The sequence below is a fragment of the Muscardinus avellanarius genome, assembly GCF_963383645.1.
Source record: "Muscardinus avellanarius genome assembly, chromosome: 5".
NCBI classification, from domain to species: Eukaryota; Metazoa; Chordata; class Mammalia; order Rodentia; family Gliridae; genus Muscardinus; species Muscardinus avellanarius.
The window spans coordinates 75385820-75407102 of record NC_137790.1 but is presented as its reverse complement, the minus strand read 5'-3'; the positions used below and the strand labels follow the sequence as shown (position 1 = coordinate 75407102).

At 40.5% G+C, this 21283-nt stretch overlaps 1 protein-coding gene, 1 long non-coding RNA gene and 1 pseudogene across 4 annotated transcripts in view; 1 reads left to right on the top strand and 2 right to left on the bottom strand.

Moving 5' to 3' along the window:
• The window catches only part of LOC308263049, a 448643-nt gene that overhangs the window by 120734 nt on the left and 306626 nt on the right, over window positions 1–21283 (bottom strand). The gene's annotated exons all lie outside the window — the stretch shown is intronic.
• LMLN (leishmanolysin like peptidase) overlaps window positions 1–21283 on the top strand; it is a gene marked incomplete at both ends in the record, with an annotated part of 56874 nt that overhangs the window by 31003 nt on the left and 4588 nt on the right. The window contains 6 exons of one of the 2 annotated variants that reach the window (XM_080696227.1): window positions 411–528; window positions 6391–6498; window positions 6955–7031; window positions 9863–9973; window positions 18080–18212; window positions 19434–19593. In XM_080696227.1, the coding sequence (XP_080552353.1) occupies window positions 411–528; window positions 6391–6498; window positions 6955–7031; window positions 9863–9973; window positions 18080–18212; window positions 19434–19593 (707 nt within the window). The remainder of the gene's footprint in view (window positions 1–410; window positions 529–6390; window positions 6499–6954; window positions 7032–9862; window positions 9974–18079; window positions 18213–19433; window positions 19594–21283) is intronic. The other variant, XM_080696228.1, reaches the window with a different exon arrangement.
• Window positions 16791–17406, bottom strand: LOC308262789 (large ribosomal subunit protein eL15-like; annotated as a pseudogene). Its single transcript has one exon. The product of its transcript is annotated as a large ribosomal subunit protein eL15-like (transcript).

The window sequence follows — 21283 nt, the reverse complement described above, 5'->3', positions numbered from 1 at the left end:
CTGAGGCTGCCTGCAAACCACGATCCTTCCGAATCCTGAGATTACAAGTGTGTACCACCATACCTAGTTCAGCTCTCTTTTTGTTTAAACAGGTCTTTCCAAATTGCTGAAGTCTCACTAAGTTGCTAAAACTCACTTTTAACCTGTGATTCTTTTGTCTCAACCTCCCAAATACTGGTATTATAGAAATGTGGGCCCATGCCTTATGCCTTTATCTACAAAACCGTGCTTATATTAATCTTAGAGAGTTACTGAAAAGATTAAATTAGAAAATCATTTTCACATACTTTCCTTGTATGTAGTATAAGCTCTCAAGTATTTTAATTTTATATTGACATTCATAAATAATTTTACATTTAAAGTGGTAGTGAATTTTCAAAAATGACTGTCTTTCTAATCTATAATTGCAGTCTTGGATTATATCAGTGGAGTGATAAAGTCGTTCGAAAGGTGGAAAGACTATGGAATGTTCGAGATAATAAGATAGTTCGCCATACTGTGTATCTCCTAGTAACACCTCGTGTTGTTGTAAGTATTGTTGAATTTCTTCATGTCTTATGACCAATCTTCCTTCATTATGGTCTTTGCTTTACTGATCATTATTGTTTAAGAACTTATTGCATTTCATAGCCTAAAGTAGAAGTACAGTAGAAGCCAAGAGAAATGTGAGGGAATGGAATCTAGCAGTGACCCTCACAGCCCTTCCTACCCGCTGCTTTCTGTCATCATTGCTTTTGTTTGTCTGTTTTGATGCCTCTTAGGATCATCGCTACTGTTTCCTAACTGCTGATTATTTCATTGAAATATCTGTGTTAGAAAGAAAAACAACAAGGTGTGTGTGTGTGTGTCTGTATGTGTGTGTTAATATCCAAAATATATAAGAAACTTGATAGCAAGAAAACTAAAGACCAAATTAGAAATAGAAAGGGGGTATAAAGAAACGTTTCTAAAAAACAAACAAGTGGCCAATAGATATATGAAAAAGTGTTTAACACTACTACTCATTGGGGAAATGTAAATTAAAACTACCATGAGAACTGGGCATGGTAGCCCACGCTTGTAATCCCAGTTCTTGGGAGGCTGAGACTCAAGGATTGCAGGTTCAAGGATAACATCAGTAAGTAGTGAGACTCTCACCAACCTAGTGAGATTCTGTTTCAAGATAAAAATTAAATAGGCTTGGGGTGTGTAGAATGTCCCTGGATTCAATCTCCAGTACAACAAACACACACACAAAAACTACCATGAGGTATCTTAACACCTCTCAGAATATCTATTATCAAAATAACAGAACTAAACTGAGACAGAATTGCAGAGTCGAGGCCAGCCTCAACAACTTAGGGAGACCCTTTCAAAATTAAAAATGAAGAAAGAGCTGGGAATGTAGCTCAGAGATAAAATGCCTCTGGAGTCAATCTCTAGTAACAAAGAAAAAAATTAATTAAAAAAATAAAGCCAGGTGTGGTGGCACACCTTGTAAAGGCAGCATTCGGGAGGCGGAGACCAGAGGATCGCGGTTCGCAGACAGCCTCAGCTACTTAGCGAGGCCCTCCGCAACTCAGTGAGAACCCATTTCAAAAAAATAAAAAGACTTAAAAAAAAATAGGACCAGGGGTGTAGCTCAGAGGTAGAATGCCCTGGGTTCCATCCCCAGTACTGCAAAAACAAACAAACAAACAAACAAAAAAACAACCACCAAGGAAACCAGAACATAATAAGTGCTGATAAGGATATAGAGAAAAGACACTGCTGTTCCATGGTGGGATTAGAGTCCATGGTGGAAATGTAAACCAGTCATATGGGAAACTGTATGGAATTTCCTAGGAAAAACAAAAGCATGAGATCTAGCAATTGCATTTCTATTTTTTTTTTTTTTTGAGGTACTAGTGATGGAACCCAGGGGCAGTCTACCTCTTAGCTACATCCCCAGCCCTATTTTTTATTCTTTTTTTTGAAACAGGGTCTCACTAAGTTGCGGAGGGCCTCACTAAGTAGCTGAGGCTGTCCGTGAACTGTGATCCTCCTGTCTCAGTCTCCCGAATGCTGGGATTATAAGCGTGCACCACCATGCCTGGTCCTGATTCTATTTTTTATTTGGAAATAGGGTCTCACTAGATTGATGAAAGTTTCACTGCTTGCTGAGGCTGTCCTCGAACATGTGATCCTCCTGTCTCAGCCTCCCAAGTATGGGTATTATAGGTGTGTGCCACTACACCTAGCGAAGATGGATGGAATTAGACATCATTATACTAAATGAAGTAAACCAGACATAGGAAGACATATAGTCTTTATCTAGAGACTATATAGACATATAGTCTCACTTATATACAGTATCAAAGCACTGAAACTCATAGAAATGGAGTAGAATGGTGGTTATAGAGGTTAGGAGGAGGTAATGGTGAGTTAATGATCAAAGTACAAAATCTAGTGCGTGATAAACTTTGGTATGTGTGTGTGTGTATGTACGTATTCCTTTTGTGTGTGTGTATGGTACTGGGAATTGTACCTAGGGACATTCTATCTCTGAGCTACACCACCAGCCCTATTTTATTTTATATTTGGAAACAAGGCTTTGCCAAATTTCTGAGGCTGACTTCGAACCTGTGATCCTCCTATCTCAGCCTCCCAAGTACTAGAATTACAAGCATGTGCCACCATACCCCATTGATTGTGTGTTTTTGTTTGTTTATTTACTTATTTATTTTTTGTGGTACTTGGAGTGGAACCCAGAGGCTTTCTACCTTCGGGCTATGCTCCCAGACCTGTTTTATACTTTATTTGGAAACAGGGTCTCACTTAGTTGCTGAGAGCCTCACTGAGCAGCTGAGGCTGGCTTTGAACCTGTGCGATCCTCCTGTCTCAGCCTCCCAAGCACTGGGATTACAATCATGTGCCACCACGTCCGGCTTGTATTGTATATTTTTAAATTACTACTCACCTTACAGGCAAAGATATTCAAAAGTTAAAAGTGAGAGGATGGAAAAGAGTATACCATGGAAACACATTGAAAACAAGCAGGAGTTGCAATGCTTATATCTGACAAAGTAGACTTTAAGCTAAAACTTACAAGAAGAGATAAAGCAAGTCACTTCTTACTAATAAGAGGAACAATGCAACAAGATATAATGATAGCAAATATTTACACTTCAAATGTGGGTATACCCACTACCCACTTTTATAAAACAAACTTTGGTGGTACTGGGGTTCCTGGAAGCTCTTCTACCTCTGGGATACACTCCCACGGGCTACACTCCCAGACCTATTTTTTAACTTTTTTATGTGGAAACAGGGTCTCTTAAGCCAGCAAGGCTGGCTCCAAACCAGCACGATCCTCCTGTCTCCACCTCCCAAGCGCGGGGATTACAAGTGTGCGCCACCACGCCCGGCTGGGAGATAAGATCTTAAATAGACCCAAATAAAATAATATTGGGAGACTTCAACCCAACACTCACACCACTAGATCACTCTTCCTGGCAAAAGATGAGAGCTAAAAAACTCCATTAACCAAATGGACCCTAATAGACACATACAGAATATTCCAACCAATAACAGCATTCTTTTCAGCTTCTCATGGAACCTTCTTCAAAACAGACTATAATCTGGGCCACAAAGCAAATGCCAGCAAATTTAAAAATATATAAAATAATTCCCTGCATCTTTTCAGATCATAATGGAATAAAAGTAGAAATTAACAAGAGGAAGACCAAAACAAATTACATGGATTCATGGAAACTGAATTATACACCTTCTTTTTTTTTTTTTTTTTTTTTGGTAGTACTGGGGATGGAACCCAGGGGCATTCTACCTCCGAGCTTCACCACCAGCCCTATTTTTTATTCTTTATTTTGAAAGTGGGTCTCATTGAGTTGCAGAGGGCCTCACTAAGTAGCTGAGTCTGGCTGCAAACCGTGATCCTCTTGTCTCAGCCTCCCGAATGCTGTGATTATAAGCGTGTGCCACCACGCCCGGCAAAACTGAATTATACACTTTTGAATGGGGACTGGTTGAGAGAAGAGATAAAGGGAGAAATAAAAAAAATTCCTAGAATTAAATGAAAATAAAAACACAACATATCAAAACCTATGAGACACTTTGAAGGTGGTTTTTTTTGTTGTTTTTTTTTTTAGTACTGGAGATAGAATCAGGGGCATTTTACCTCTGAGTTACACTCCCAGCCCTATTTTTATTCTTCATTTTGAAACAGAGTCTCACTGAGTTGCAAAGGGCCTCACTAAATAGCTGAGGCTGTCTGTGAACCCAGATCCTCCTGTCTCAGCCTCCCAAATGCTGGGATTAAAAGCGTGTGCCACCATGCCCAGCTTATTCTATTTATTTATATATTTATATATTGGAGATGGAACCCAGGGGCATTCTACCTCTGAGCTACACCCCCCAGCTCTATTTTTTATTCTTTATTTTGAAACAGGGTCTCACTGAGTTGCAAAGGATCTCACTAAGTAGCTGAGGCTGTCCATGAACTGTGATCCTCCTGTCTCAGCCTTCCGAATGCTGGGATTACAAGTGTGCGCCATCATGCCCGGCTATTATTCTTTATTTTGAAACAGGGTCTCACTAAGTTGGGGAAGGCCTTACCAAGTAGCTGAGGCTCGCAGCGAACCTGGGATTCTCCTTTCTCAGCCTCCCGAGAACTGGAATTACAAGCATGTGCCACTCCGCCCGGCTTAAAGGTGGTTTTAAGAGGAAAGTTTATAGTAAAGTCACCAAATAACCTAACTATACCTCAAAGACCTGGAAAAACAGGAACAGTCTAATTCCAAAGCCAGTAAAAGGCAGGAGGTAACAGGCGTGGTGGCGCACGCTTGTAATCCCCCTGCTTGGGAGGTGGGAGGTGGAGACAGGAAGATTGCACAGGTTCGAAGCCAGTCTCCCCGGCTTAAGAGACCCTGTTTCCAAATAAAAAAATATATATAATAGGTCTGGGAGTGTAGCCCGGAAGTAGAAGGGCTTCCAGGAACCCCAGTGCCACCAAAATAAAGAAATAAATAAAAAAGGCCGGAGATGATTAAAATCAGAGCAGAAATCAATGAAATAGAGAATAAGAACAACAAAAACATTACAAAAGATCAACAAAACAAAAAACTGGTATTTTGAAAAGGTTAACAAAATATTAAACTCTTAGCCATCTTAACCAAAAGAAAGAGTATCAACCCAAATTATTAAAATCAGAAATGAAAAAGGAGACATCACCACAGACAGTGGGGAAAACCCAGAGGATCATCAGAAACTATTTTGAAAATTTATATTCCAATAAACTGGAAAACAGAAAAAATCAGTAGATTTCTAGGCACCTATATTCAACCTGCCTATATTGAGCCAAGAAAATATAAAAAGCCTAAATTGACCAATAGCAAGCAAAGAAAGAAATAGCAACAGAAAGCCTTCCATCAAAGAAACGCCCGGTTCAGCTATATTCCCAGCTGAATTCTACAAAAGGTTTATAGAAGAACTAAATCCAATATTTTATGCATTATTCCATGAAATCAAAAGAGATGCAATCCTTCCATAGGCAAAAATTCTAAACAAAATACTAACGATACATATTCAAAACCACATTAATAAAAATAAAAAAGTACATCATGCCGGGCGTGGTGGCGCACGCTTGTAATCCCCGCGCTTGGGAGGCTGAGACAGGAGGATCGCGCAGGTTCGAAGCCAGCCACGCGCGCTGGCTTAGGAGACCCTGTTTCCAAATAAAAAATGCAAAAATAGGTCTGGGCGTGTAGCCCGGAGGTAGAAGGGCTTCCAGGAACCCCAGTACCACCAAAAGAAAACAAACAAACAAACAAATAAATAAAAAGAAGCTCAAGCCACGTATGGGAGTACGCACATACCTGTCATCCTGGTACCTAGAAGGCTGAATCAGGAAGATGACAGGTTCTAGGCCACCCGTAGCAACTTGAGGAGGCCTTTGGCAATATAACAAGACCCTTTTTTTTTTTAAAGGGTCTAGGGTGTATCTCAAAAGTAGAATGTGCTTAGATGTTCCCAATACTAAATAAAATAAGATAAATAAATAATAAGCCGGGCATGGTGGCGCACACTTGTAATCTCAGTGCTTGGGAGGCTGAGACAGGAGGATCGTGCAGGTTCGAAGCCAGCCTCAGCTACTTGGGCTCTCAGCAACTTAGTGAGACCTTGTTTCCAAATAAAGTATGAAATAGGTCTGGGAGTGTAGCCTGGATATAGAAAAGCCCCTGCGTTCCACCCGAGTACCACACACACAAGAAAATAATAATAACAATAAAAGAATTTCTCTCTTCTGACCAAAGTAATTCTTTAATGTCTACTTTCTACATCCATATGATGAAGAGTTTGCCATTATCTTATGGTACTTTTGCAGGGTTTGTTTATTTATTTTCTGATTCTTAGGAGGAAGCACGAAAGCATTTTAATTGTCCAGTTCTGGAAGGAATGGAACTTGAAAATCAAGGTGGTATGGGCACTGAACTCAACCACTGGGAAAAACGGCTATTAGAGGTCAGTTTATTTTTAAATATTACTAATATTTTTATTATATTTTATTTTTGTGAAACGGGGGATTGAACCCAGGGGCATTCTACACCCTCAGCCCCCCCCCCCCTTTTCTTTACTTTGAAACAGGGTCTCACTAAGTTGCAGAGAGCCTCACTAAGTAGCTGAGGCTGGCCTCGAACCTGGGATCCTCCTGTCTCAGCCTCCCAAGTACTGATATTACAAGCATGAGCCACCACGCCCCACTCTAGTATTTTTTGTAAAAGTAATTCATATGCATGGTAAAAGTTATTCAAACAGGTTATAAAGGAAGAAATTAAAAAGTGGGGCACACTTGTAATCCCAGTATTATTTAGGAGGCTGAGACAGGAGAATCGCAGGCTTGCACACATCAGAGAAATTATAGAACGTATTGAGAGTTGTAAAGTCATCTTCTAATTAAAATGTGTGGCTGATTTTCAGAATGAAGCCATGACTGGTTCTCACACCCAGAACCGAGTCCTCTCTCGAATCACTCTTGCATTAATGGAGGACACTGGGTAAGTCAGATGGGAGAATATGACGTGAATTGTGTATTAAATGAAATTAATCTAATGCCATATTTTGCACCAAAGCAAGCTGTACCTACTCATCCATAGTATTTTGTGTAGTTAACTCTCCGTTGTCTATGCCAATGCCATTTGTTTATTCATTGAGGAATAGTAATGAACAGAGCAACACCTCTCATGAGATTTGTTTTCTTTTTTTTTTTTTTTTTTGGTGGTACTGGGGGTGGAACCCAGGTGCTTTCTACCTCCGGGCTACACTCCCAGACCTATTTTATATTTTTATTTGGAAACAGGGTCTCACTAAGTTGCTGAGAGCCTCACCTCACTAAGTAGCTGAGGCTGGCTTTGAACCTGTGCAATCCTCCTGTCTCAGCCTCCCAAGCGCGGGGATTACAAGCGTGCGCCACCACGCCCGGCTTGAGATTTGTTTTCTAATAAGCAGAAGCCATGCTAATATGAAGTAAAAACTATTTGTGTGTGTCTGTGTGTGTGTGTGGCACTGGGGTGGAACCCAGGGGCTTTTCTACCTCCAGGCTATACTCCCAGACCTATTTTATACTTTATTTGGAAACAGGGTCTCACTAAGTTGCTGAGAGCCTCACTAAGTACCTGAGGCTGGCTTTGAACCTGTGTGCAATCCTCCTTTCTCAGCCTCCCAAGCGCGGGGATTACTTGCATGCACCACCATGCCTGGCCTAAGGAAAAACTAACTTTTTAAATTGTAAACTAAATTGGTAATGTGTGGATTCCTGGTTTTGAAAGCATTGGAACTTTCTGGTAAAACAGTGAAAAAAATTATTATTATTATTATTATTATTATTATTAATATTATTATTATTAGTGGTGGTACTGGGGTTTCTGGAAACCCTTCTACCTCCGGGTTACACTCCCAGGCCTATTTTTATATTTTTATTAGGAAACAGGGTCTCTTAAGCCAGTGAGGCTGGCTTCGAACCTGCGCAATCCTCCTGTTTCCGCCTCCCAAGCGCAGAGATTACAAGCGTGCGCTACCACGCCCGGCTTATTTTTATTATTTTTGTGTGTATGAAACTAAAGGTTGAAATTTTCATTTGTTTTGTTTTGTATTGGTGATTAAACCCAGGGGCATTCTACCACCAAGACACAGCCCCATTTTTTTTTTTTTTCCCAGTACAGGGGGTGGAACCCAGAGGCGAATACCTCTGAGTTACACCCACAGCTCTAATTTTCATTCTTTATTTTGAAATAGGGTCTCACTAAATTGCAGAGTGTCTTTCTAAGTTGCCAAGGCCACCACCCTGGGGTCCTTCTGTCTCAACCTCCCAAGTACTGATATTACAAGTGTGTACCACAGTGCCCAATTTAGCCTCCTCTTTTTTTTTTTTTTTTTTTTTTTTGTGGTGCTAGAGATGAAACATAGGAGCATTGTACCTCTGAGCTACACCCCCAGCCTATTTTTTAGTCCTTTTTATTTTTTTTATTATTTTTTATTTTTTGTGGTACTAAGGGTAGAACCCAGGGGCTTTCCTACCTCTGGGCTATACTCTCAGGCCTATTTAATATTTTATTTTTTATTTATTTATTTTTTTTTGTGGTACTGGGGGTGGAACCCAGAGGCTTTCTACCTCCGTGCTATACTCCCAGACCTTTTTTATATTTTATTTGGAAACAGGGTCTCACTAAGTCGCTGAGAGCCTCAGTAAGTAGCTGAGGCTGGCTTCGAACCCGTGTGATCCTCCTGTCTCAGCCTCCCAAGCACGGGGATTACAAGCATGCGCCACCACGCCCGGCTTCCTATTTAATATTTTATTTGGAAACAGGGTCTCACTAAGTTGCTGAGAGCCTCACTAAGGATTACAAGCATGCGTCACCATGCCTGGCTTTAAATTTTTTTTTTAATTCTTCAATTAGGGTCCCGCTAAGTTGCTGAGTTTGTCCTTGAACCTGCGATCCTCCTGTATCATACTCCCAAGTACCAGAATTAAAGGTATGTACCACCTTACCCAGCTATCATAACTACTTTCTACTCTGTGACTTCTATCATTTTGGGGAATTTTAATGGAAATGTGTTTTGTTTTCTGAATATAAAAGTACTTTCACACAAGTGTGGTTACCAAACCCCTGCCACAGTGATCTTGTACAGAGGTCCTTGTGTAGCAAAGGCTTTGTAAATGTTCCCTTTGGGCATGGCCTCCAGAGTCCTTTTTAAGGTCTTGATTTGCTAACTGATAAGATTTGCTATTGGTATGCTAGAATTATTTATTTATTTATTTATTTATTTATTTATTTATTTATTTATTTTGGTGGTACTGGGGGTGGAACCCAGAGGCCTTCTACCTCTGGGGTATACTCCCAGACCTGTCTTATATTTTATTTGGAAACAGTCTCACTAAGTAGCTGAGGCTGGCTTCGAACATGTGAGGTCCTCCTGTCTCAGCCTCCCAAGCGCTGGGATTACAAACGTGCGCCACCACGCCTGGCTAGAATTATTATTATTATTTTGTGTGTGTGTGTGGTACTGGGGATGGAACCCTTCTACCTCCAGGCTATACTCCTAGACCTATTTTATATTTTTTATTTGGAAACAGGGTCTCTTAAGCCAGCTGGCTTTGAACCTATGTGATCCTCCTGTCTCCGCCTCCCAAGCGCGGGGATGACAAGCGTGCGCCGCCACGCCCGGCTAGAATTGTTTTTTATGTCATGAGAATCATCATCTGGCCTGGAGGTGTGGCTCAGCGGCTGGCCTGGCTCGTATGTAGCCCAGGTTGGATTCTCAGCACTGAAAGATAAAAGTGAGTTTAAATGGTGGCACTGAAGGTCGTGTCTTTGCCTTATTTCCACAGCTGGTATAAAGCAAATTACAGCATGGCGGAGAAGTTAGACTGGGGCCGAGGAATGGGCTGTGACTTTGTTAGGAAGAGCTGTAAATTCTGGATGGAGCAGCAAAGACAAAAGTAAGAATGCATTCCCTCATGTTATCTTTGATGAAATAATTTGTTTCTGATTTTGTTCTTTATCAACTGTTTTCAAAATGTGGTCTGAGCAGATCAATTTAGAAACATGTAGGAGAGATTCTGCAGGTTTGGGTAATATCATAATAAGTAGCCGCAGAATTGTTTCCTTTACTAAAATACACAGAGCCACAAAAAAAAATGTGTTTTGCTTATAAATCTATATACTTTTCCCATGCTGTCTCATTCATGTTGTTTTCTTTCTCCTTCCTTCCTGCCTTTCTTTTGCAGTACTGGGGGTGGAACCCAGGGGCATTCTACTTCCGAGCAATACCCCCAGCCCCATTTTTATTTTTTATTTTGAAACAGGGTCTCACTGAGCTGCAAAGGGCCTCACTAAGTAGCTAAGGCTGTCTGCAAACCATGATCCTCTGTCTTAGCCTCCCAAATGCTGGGATTATAAGTTTGCGCCACCATGCCCGGCTTTATTCTTTATTTTGAAACAGGGTCTCACTGAGTTGTAAAGGACCTCACTAAGTATCTGAGACTGTCCACGAACCACAAACCTCTGGTCTCAGCCTCCCGAATGCTGGGATTACAAGTGTGTGCTGCCACACCTGGCTCTTTTTTTTAGATATAAATATTTTATTTGCTAGCCAGGCATGGTGGCTCATGCTTGTAATCCCAGTATTTGAGAGGCTGAGACAGGAGGATTGCCCAGGTTTGAAGTCAGCCTCAGCTATTTAGAATAAAATATAAATTGTATATTTATATTTTATTATATTTATATAACACTTCTAAATAAAATATAAAATATATTTTTATATATTTTATATTTTTACATATATAAACATATATTTATATATATTTATATAACATTTCTAAATAAAATATAAAATAGGTCTAGGAGTGTAGCTTGGAGGTAGAAGGCCCCTGACTTCCATCCCCAGTACCACACACACAAAAAAATTTTAATTTGTAAATGGTGTTTTGTGTGTGTGTGTGTGTGTGTGTGTGTGTGTGTGTGTGTGTATGTATGTGTGCGTGCGCGCATGTGCCCACGCGCGTGATCCTAGGTGTTTGGGTGTTGAACCCAGGGCATTCTACCTTGGAACTGTACCCCCAGGCCAGTTTTATTTCTTGTTTTGAAACAGGGTCTTGCTGAGAATCTCACTGCATGCTGATGCTGTCCTCAAGCCTGTGACCCTCCTGTCTCAGCCTCCCAAATACTGAGATCACAGGCGGGTACCACCACATCCTGCTCAGTAAATGGTGATCTTCTCAATCTGTGTCCACAAATTCCCAAACCCATAACACTTTGCATATTTCAAAAAAATCAATTTCTGCCAACATTACATACTTTATGCAGAACAGAAAAACAACAAAAACCTGGTAGGACAAATGCTGGTAGGATGTCAGAATACTGTGCAAGAGAAAAAAGCATTCAAGAAGCAAATTTCATACAGCTACTTATCAAGAGAAAAATACATACAATTGATTTATTTTGTAAGATAAAAATACATCATGCCATATACAAGTTCAGAACTGCATCTCTGGGTGTAAAAACAGTTTAACAGTCTGCTTGAATTGTGCACATGGAATTTCATTTTATACTTGACCTGTGAAGTGTCAGTACCAGAATTTTAAATACAAAGTATAAAGCTAATATATTTCAAAATGCTGATTGAATTCCTAACAAGCAAACACAAAACAAAACATGTTTTTATTAAAGAAATGTAAATAAACATCTCATACAAACACATTTTAAAATGACAACTTCAAAAAACCCTACTGCCAAATTCCTGCAGCTGTGAGCCTAATCGCATCTCTATCTCACTTTTTTTTCTTTTTCACATTTTTGTGTTTAACCGGGTGTAGTAGTGCATGCCTATAATTATGGTACTTGTGAGACTGACACAGGCTGATCGTAGGTTAGCACCACCAGCTTCAATAATTCTGCAAGACCCTGTTTCAAAACTTATAAATTCATAGAGTTTATAAATTTATAAAAACTGGAAAGGAGCCAGTTTAGGTGGTGCACACTTGTAATCCCAGTACTTGGGGAGCTGAGACAGAAGAATCTCAGGTTCGAAGCCAGCCTAGCAGCTCAGGTAAGCTTTCAGCAACTTAGTGAGAACCTGTCTCCAAATAATATACAAAATACGTCAGGAGGTGTAGCTCGGAGGCAGAAGGCCCCTGGGTTCCATCCCCAGCACCACACACACAAAAAAAAAAAAAAAAAAAAAAAATAGGGCTAGGGGTATAGCTAAGAGGAAGACCACCATTACATCCCTTGAATGAACCCTAGTTAATCATGGTATATAATTACTTGTCAGTTATTGAATTTTATGTATTAGTATTTTGTTATGGATTTTTGTGTCTATCAATCTAAGAATCTCCCTTTCTTTTCCTTAGTTAAATCTAGGGCTGTTGTTTTCAAAGTTTTTAAAGATTCAAGTTGTTTTTACTCATATACTATAATAAAACATGCTTTTTTGTGTGTGTGGTACTGGGGGTGGAACCCAGAGGCTTTCTTACTCCAGACTGTACTTCCAGCCCAATTTTATATTTTATTTGGAAACAGGGTCTCACTAAGTTGCTGAGAGCCTCACTAAGTAGCTGAGGCTGGCTTCGAACTTGTGCGATCCTCCTGTCTCAGCCTCCCAAGAGTGGGGATTACAAGTGTGTGCTACCACGCCCGGCTTCCATTTTGTTTATTTAAATTTTTATTGGTGCATTGTATTCATACATTTTTTTTTTGGTGGTACTGGGGGTAGAACCCAGGGGCTTTTCTACCTCCAGGCTATACTCCCAGACCTTTTTTATACTTTATTTGGAAACAGGGTCTCTCCAAGTATCTGAGGTTGGCTTCGAAACCTGTGCGATCCTCCTGCATCAGCCTCCCAAGCACTGGGATTACAAGTGTGCGCCACCACACTCGGCGTATTCATACATCTTAATGGGATGCAAGATGGTGGAGACATGCATGCACATATCACCCAATTAGCCCTTACCCAGTTCCCACCCCATTCCCTCCCCCTCCCTCCTTCCCATGTTTGGCTTAGTGATTGACATTGATAGTTTGTTGAAGTACGTCATTTGCATTAGAGAATTTCCCTCTTCCCCGTCCCATCCCCTCATTTAAGTTGACTTATTTGCTCCTCTATAGTAGCTTCTTTGTCTAGAGTTCCTCCTATGGCATTTGGGAGGCTGAGACAGGATCGCAGTTCAAGGGCAGCCTCAGCTACTTGGTGAGACCCTTTGCAACTCAGTGAGACCCTGTTTCAAAATAAAGAATAAAAAATAGGGCTGGAGGTGTAGCTCAGAGGAAAAATGCCCCTGGGTTCCATCCTTAGTACCATACATATACATACATACACACACATACACACGCACAAAAAAAAACCACACATAATTTCCCAGCCTTATTTTTTATACTTTATTTGGAAACAGTGTCTCACTGAGTTGCAAAGGGCCTCACTAAGTAGCTGAGGCTGTCTGTGAACCTGCATTCCTCCTAGCTCAGCCTCCCAAGTACTGAGTTTACTAGTGTGCACCACCACCCCCAGCTTAATTTTTATTTTAAAACAGAATCTTGTTACGTTGCCAAAGCTGCCCTCAAACATGTGATCCTCTTGTCTAAGCCTCAGTCTTTAAATATTTGGTAGACTTTTCTGGTGAAACCATTTGAGTCTTGAGATTTCTCTTATGGGAATTTTAAATTGTGAATTAATGTGGAATAAACTTTTAATACTTACCTTTTCGTATAATTGATTTCATGTTGAATGAGTTATGGCAATTTGTATTTTTTGAAGAGTTTAAGTAATCAGACTAATTTTAAGTAATCAGTTTGTATCATGGCCTTTAATGCTATCCTATTTTAATCCTAATACTGGTAATTTGCATCTTTTGTTTTTCATTTCACTGTAGGAACCAGACTTTTATTTTGTTGCTGTCTTCTATTGTCTTTTTTGGTGTGTGTATGGCAGGACTAGCGATGGACCCAGGGGCATTCTACCTCTGAGCTACACCTCCAACCCTATTCTTTATTCTTTATTTTGCAACAGTCTCTCCTTAAATTGCCGAGGGTTCACTAAGTAGCTGAGGCTGGCTGCAAACCTGAGATCTTCCTGTCTTAGCCTCCCAAGTACTGGGCTTACAAATGTGTACCACCACCACCAGCTTTTATTTTCTTTTTGAGACAGTCTCAGTTGCCCAGAATGGCCTCAAACTCTAAATCTCCCATCTTCAGCCTCCCAAAACACTGGGATTACAGGTATTTACCACCACACCTGTATAAATTCACCTAGGCTTTTGCACATACTGGTAGCTCCACCACTCAGCTACACTCTCGGCCCTTCTTTTCATTTTTATTTTCTTTTTCTAGATTTTTTTTTTTTTTTTTTTTTTTTTTGCGGTACCAAGGATGGAAACCAGGGACATAGTACCTCCAAGGTATACCCCCAGCTGTATTTTTTAGCCAGCCCTGGGTTCCATCCCTGGTACCGCAAAAAAAAAAAAAAAAAAAAAAATCTAGAAAAAGAAAAGAAAAAAACTATAGCTGAGTCTTCCCCCCGGCCATCCTCCTCAGGTCATCTTATTTGCTCATCTCTAGTTTCTCCTTTGTCTAGAGTTCCTCCTTTCCTCCTTTGACCCATTTTTTTCCTAGCTTCTGCATATTAGGGAGAGCATCTGATTTCTTACTTTTTGTGACTGACTAATCTCACTTAGCATAATGTTCTCCAGTTCTATCCATTTTTCTTTAGGTGACGTAATTGTGTTCTTCTTTATGGCTGAGTAAAATCCCATTGTGTACATATCCCACAGTTTTGTAATCCATTCATCTCTTGATGCGCATCTTGGCTGGTTCCATAGTTTGGCTATGGTGAATTGTGCAGCTGTGAACATAGATACACATGCATTAGTTTGATAGTTTGGTTTCCTTTCTTTTGGGTAGATACCCAGAAGTGGTATTGTTGGATCGAATGGTAAGTTCATTCCCATTCTTCTGAGGATTCTCCATACTGTTTTCCAAAGTGGTTGCACTAAGTTGCAATTCCACTAACAATGTATTAGAGTTCCCATTTCTCCACATCCTTGCCAGCATTTGCTGTTGTGTTTTTAGTGATTGCTATTCTAGTTAGAGTTAGGTGAATTTGTTTTTTTGTGGTACTGGGGATGAAACCCCAGGGACATGCTACCTCTTGAGCAACACCCCAACCGAATTTTATCTTTTGTTTTAGAAATAGGGTCTCACTGAGTTGTGGAGGGCCTAACTTGCTTTGTCTGGCACGAAGCTGCAATCCTCCTGTCTCAGCCTTCCAGGTATTGGGATTACAAGCGTGTGCCACCACACTGGCTATGTTAATTTTAATGAGACCAGTCATTAAAAGTACCAGTCTTCCTTAAAATAAGGTATCTATAGCATAGGCTAGGAAGAGAGGAAAAATGGAAAAATACCAGTGATCATACTATAATTTTGTGGATGTATTTTAATTTCTATTGTTTAGGAATACTGAAATTTCATTTGTAACACTACTATGGCATTAATATAATTTTTTTTTTTTTGCAGTACTGGGGTTTGATCTCAGGGTCATTCTACCTCTGAGTTACACCCCCAGCCCTATATTTTTTTATTTCTTATTTTGAAACAAGGTCTCACTAAGTTGCAGAGGGCCTCACTAAGTAGCTGAGGCTGGCCGCAAACTTGCAGTCCTCCAGTGTCAGCCTTCCAAGTGCTGGGACTACAAGCGTATATCACCACACCCAGCTTCATTAATATAATTTTTATATTATAAATTACCAGTTTGATGACTGATCAGAAGGTTTGTCTGAAGGTTATTTTTACAGGATAATGCCACCAATTCTGATATGTTTTGAAAATTTACAAGAATCTTTTTTATTAAATTAAACTTGTTGATAACAATTAGAAATAGTTCTTTAATCTTCATTTTACACAGGAATACAAAATTAAGTGTCTTACAAATATTTTCAGTTTAACAAATTATCAAGTAAAATCTTTTTTGGGATGGAACCCAGGAGTATTCGACCTCTAAGCTACACCCCTGCCCTATTTTTTTTTTTTTTTTTTTTTGGTGGTACTGGGGTTGGAACCCTTCTACCTCCAGGCTACACTCTCAGACCTATTTTATATTTTATTTGGAAACAGGGTCTCTTAAGCCAGCACGGCTGGCTTCGAACCCGCGTGATCCTCCTGTCTCTGCTTTCCAAGCGCAGGGATTACAAGCGTGTGCCACCACACCTGGATATTCTTTATTTTGAAAACGGGTCTTACTGAGTTGCAGAGGGCCTAAGTAGCTGAGGCTGTCTGTGAACTGCAATCCTCCGGTCTCAGCCTCCCGAATGCTGGGATTACAAGCATGTGCCACCACGCCCGGCCAAGTATAATCTTTTAAACTAGATTGTGGTATAAATTTTACTTTTTATACCTGCAAAGCAAAAGGACACCATCACAATCTTTTTCTTTTCCTCTCTCTCTTTCTCTTCTTTTCTTTCTTTCTTTCTTTCTTTTTTTTGGTACTGAGTATTAAACTGAATGGTATTCTACTTTTGAGTGGACCCCCAACCCTATTTAATTTTCCTTTTGAAACAGGGTCTCACCAGGTCGATGAGAGTCTCATGACTTGCTTGAGGCTGTCCTCAAACCCACAAGCCTCCCAAGAACTGAGCTTACAGGTGTGCACCACCACACCCACTACCACAATCTCTTTCTGAGATGCTATTTAATTATGAAGATCTGACTTTTTTTTTACTGTCCTAAATTGTTCATTAGGTATGAATTTTACAAACATTACTTACATTAGCGGTAACCGTGGAGCTGGAGATATTACGCCTTCTCCAGGCTGCCTGGCGGGAACCACCAATAGTGTGGTGGAACTTGTGGCCCTTTCCAAGGCCATGACTCTTGCAGCCTGCAGATGTCGCCCACACATCTCCCTGTGTTTGTGGACTGGCCTAGTGATCCACTGGCTGTCAGGATTTCTTCTGATAGCCTATGGAATGGGTCCATGAGGATAACCTCAAAGAATTTGTTTGTGGAATCTTCACCAACCCAGTAAGAATTCAGGGCTCTCAGAGCCCCACAGTGGCATCCAGCTCTCTCCTCGGCCACAGACTGAAGGCTTCGCGTGAACTTTATTGGTTAACGCCATGATGGACAGGCTTTTACTTGTCATAGGTTGCACCCTTAGGAACTGGGCGTTTGGGGTCACCCCAGCACCCGCAAATCCTATATATAACATAACTTTGCTTGGCCTTTTACCCCAGCCTGCGAGCTTGATCGCTTTATCCGGCCGGGTGGGGCCGGGTGGAGAGCCCAGCCTTGTGGAGTGCTGAGAGCTGGCCTGCAGGAGAAAGCTTGTCACATCCAGCTGCTTCTTTCTCCATAGCTCCTGGAGGTACTTGGATGTGCCCATCTTGGCTTACCTTTGACATAAACCTAGGGGCTGCTGCCAGACGGAAAGGAAGGCCTTTCTCCAAGCTCTGACTTTTAGTCCAGGCTCTGGAATTTCATTTGTTGTCATTAAAAACACGAAGCAGATCTGCAGAACTCAGTTTACTGGCAAAAGCAGAGGAAAAGATAAATAGGATTTTATTTAGTAGCAGTGCAGTAATGTTAGGATGTATCCAGTCTTTGTCTTCCACACCTGCATTAGGCATTTCCTTTTACTCTTTTTACTCTTTGAAATGTAACTTTATAACCTGATTCAGTGATTTACAGTAAACAACTAAAATATATTGCAGGGGTGGGGGTGCGCGTGGTAGCCCTTGCTTATAATCTCAGGGCTTGGGAGGCTGAGACAGGAGGATCGCACAGGTTCGAAGCCAGCCTCGGCTACTTAGTGAGGCTCTCAGCAACTTAGGGAGACCCTGTTTCCAAAAAAAGTATAAAATAGGTCTGGGAGTATAGACCAGAGGTAGAAAAGCTCCTGGGTTCCACCCCCAGTACCACATAAATAAATAAATAAATAAATAAATAAATAAATAAATAAATAAATAAATTGAGATTATAAATGAGAAGACAAGCTCCTAATAGACTTGTAATATTTCTTCCCACTCTGACGCCGAGGTGCTTATCTTTGTGTGCAGAAGGCAGATGCTGAGCCCTTACTGTGACACGCTCAGGAGCAATCCCCTGCAGCTGACCTGCAGACAGGACCAGAGGGCAGTTGCCGTGTGTAATCTGCAGAAGTTCCCTAAACCTTTACCACCGGAGTACCAGGTACCACAGTTTTAAACACAATTTTAGAAATCACCTTTAAAAAAAATTAATCTCTGTTTTGTGTTAAAAGTATAAATTCTACTAAATTATTTAATGCATAATGTAAGAATTCCTTCATTTCTTTAATGTGCTAGTAATAGCAATTACTTAATATCTAAAAGTACTTCATAATAATAGCAGGAAGTATTTAAGAGTATTTGTCTCTTCTTTTTCTCTCTCTCTGTCTTTCTTTCTTTGGATTAAACCCAGGGGCATTCTACCTCTAAAGTATACCCCAGTCCTATATTATTTTTTATTTTGAAACAGGTCTCATTAAGTTGCTGAAGGTTTCCCTAAATTGCTGAGGCTGGCCTTGAACCTCTGCTCCTCTGATCTCAGCCTCACCATGCCTGGCCTTTATTCTTTATTTTGAAACAGCATCTCACTGAATTGCAAAGGACCTCACTCAATAGCCGAGGCTGTTCATGAACCGGGATCCTCCTGTCTCAGCCTCCCACATGCTGGGATGACAAGCGTGCACCGCCACGCCTGGCACACTTGTACATTTATTGAGACAAGGTCTCACTAGGTGTCCCTGGCTGACCTCGACTTCTGGGCTCAAGTGATCTCCTGCTTCAACTTCCCTATTTATATTTTATATTTATATTTTAAATGTCTTAGTTATATGCATTAGTTTTATGTTTTGTCAACTCTTAAAACTCTTCCTTTTGCTAAGTTTAATTCCATTTCATCCTTTTAAAGCATTAATGTGTCATTCTAATAAGTAATATAAATTAACTTAATTTTTTAAACTATAACAAACTTACCAGGTATGGTGGCACACACTGTAATCCTGGTAGTTGGGAGGCTGAGATAGGAGGATCGCAGGTTTATGGCCAGACTCAACAATTAGTGTGACTCTCATAAACCTAACAAGACAGTGTTTCAAAATAAAAATAAAACAGGGCTGGGGTGTAGCTAGGAGGTAAAAATGTCTCTGGGTTCAATCCTCAGTACCAAAAAAAAAAAAAAAAAAAAAAAAACCACAAAACCTGTAGCAACACCAAAATGCCCCCCAGAGTGGCATGCTCTATCTTTTTTGTGTTGCATAACTTCTGAAGACATCTGCATTACTGTCTTGTGTTAACAGCCTTAGAGCGGTGCTGTCATTTGCTGGTGGACTTGGTTTTGATGATATGGAATGCTTGTTATTCTCTTGTCTTCCTACCGATGTTGCTGAAGTACTTTGATGAACTCAGTGGAATTCCCGCAGAGGATTTGCCTTATTATGGTGGCTCAGTGGAAATTGCTGACTACTGCCCTTTCAGTCAGGAATTCAGCTGGCACTTAAGTGGGGAATATCAGCGGAGCTCCGATTGCAGAATACTGGAAAATCAACCAGGTTAGTAGTGAAATTGAGCGTCACATACACAGTAAGATGGTACATCAGCAATATAAAATAACGACTAAGGGCACAGTCTCTGGTGCCAGGCTGGCTGAATTTGTGTTTTAATTCCACTGCTATTCATCGATAAGCACTTACCTAACTTCTTTTTGCCTGTTCCTTTACCTCTCTCTGAGAATTCAATGAATTAATGTGGTCAGTAATTAGAGCTATGCCTGATTCTCAGAAAGGAGAGTTACCAAGCCGGACATGGTGGCACACCTGTAATCCCAGCATTTGGGAGGCTGAGACAGGAGGATCGTGGTTCAAGGACAGCCTCAGCTACTTAGTGAGGCCCTCTGCAACTCAGTGAGACCTTATTTCAAAATAAAGAATAAAAAATTGGGCTGGCGGCATAGCTCAGAGGTAGAATGGCTCTGGGTTCCATGTCCAGTGCCGGAAAAACAAAACAAAAAAAAAAAAAAAAAGAAAAGACAGTTACCTATTAGTTACACACGGGCAGGCATGCACACACACATTTCAGTAATACTTTACATCTGCATGATATTTTTCACTTTTTTTTTTTTTCTTGGTGGTACTGGAGTTCCTGGAAACCCTTCTACCTTCTACCTCCAGGCTACACTCCCAGACCTATTTTTATATTTTGTATTTGGAAACAGGGTCTCTTAAGCCAGGTCTTGAACCAGCACGATCTTCCTGTCTCTGCCTCCCAAGCATGGGGATTGATTACAAGCGTGCGCAACCACGCCCAGCTGGTATTTTTCACTTTTAAAGTATTTTCATTATTTACCATTTCATTTTATTTTTATTTATTTATTTATTTATTTAGGTGGTACTGGGGGTGGAACCCAGACGCTTTCTACCTCCGGACTATTCTCCCAGACCTATTTTTGTAGTTTTTTATTTGGAAACAGGGTCTCACTAAGTTGCTGAGAGCCTCACTAAGTAGCTGAGGCTGGCTTCGAACCTGCGCGATCCTCCTGTCTCGGCCTCCCAAGCGCGGGGATTACAAGTGTACACCACCACGCCCAGTTCATTTTATTTTTCTAAAAATCTTAATAGAGAGGCATAGTGAAGATATTATTGTATTTCACCGGTGAGACCAGATGTTGAGAAATACAGTTAATTGGCATCAGTGCAAGATCCTCCAGTGCAGGCTCTTTTTATTAACGCTTTTAAGGAGCCTATGTTTTCCTCTTATAGGAAGTGTTCATTTTTGTAATTTAAAGGTTACAAGCAACTCTTCAGATATCAAAATAATACTGTTTTCCAATGGCCAGTAAAATATATTGCTGTATTATTTATTTTCTTTTCATACATTAAATGAACAAGATATTAAAGGAATAAACAGAGTGGCAGTTGTGTATTTTGTAAGAATTGTTATAGCTCATACTAGCTAACTTTGTAAACAGGAATATTCTCCTATCTGATGTGCTAAGATAAAGCATCACATCTGATGTGCTAAGAACCTACTTTTTCTTTCTGTTTTCATTTTTGTGTGTGTGTGAGGTACTGGGAATTGAATCGAGGGGCATTCTACCTCTGAGCTATACCTCCAGCCTTATTTTTTATTCCTAACTTGGAAACAGGATCTCACTGAATTGCAGAGGGCCTCACTAAGTATCTGAGGCTGGCTACGAACTTGCCGTCCTCCTGTGTCAGACTCCCAAATGCTGGGATTAGGGCA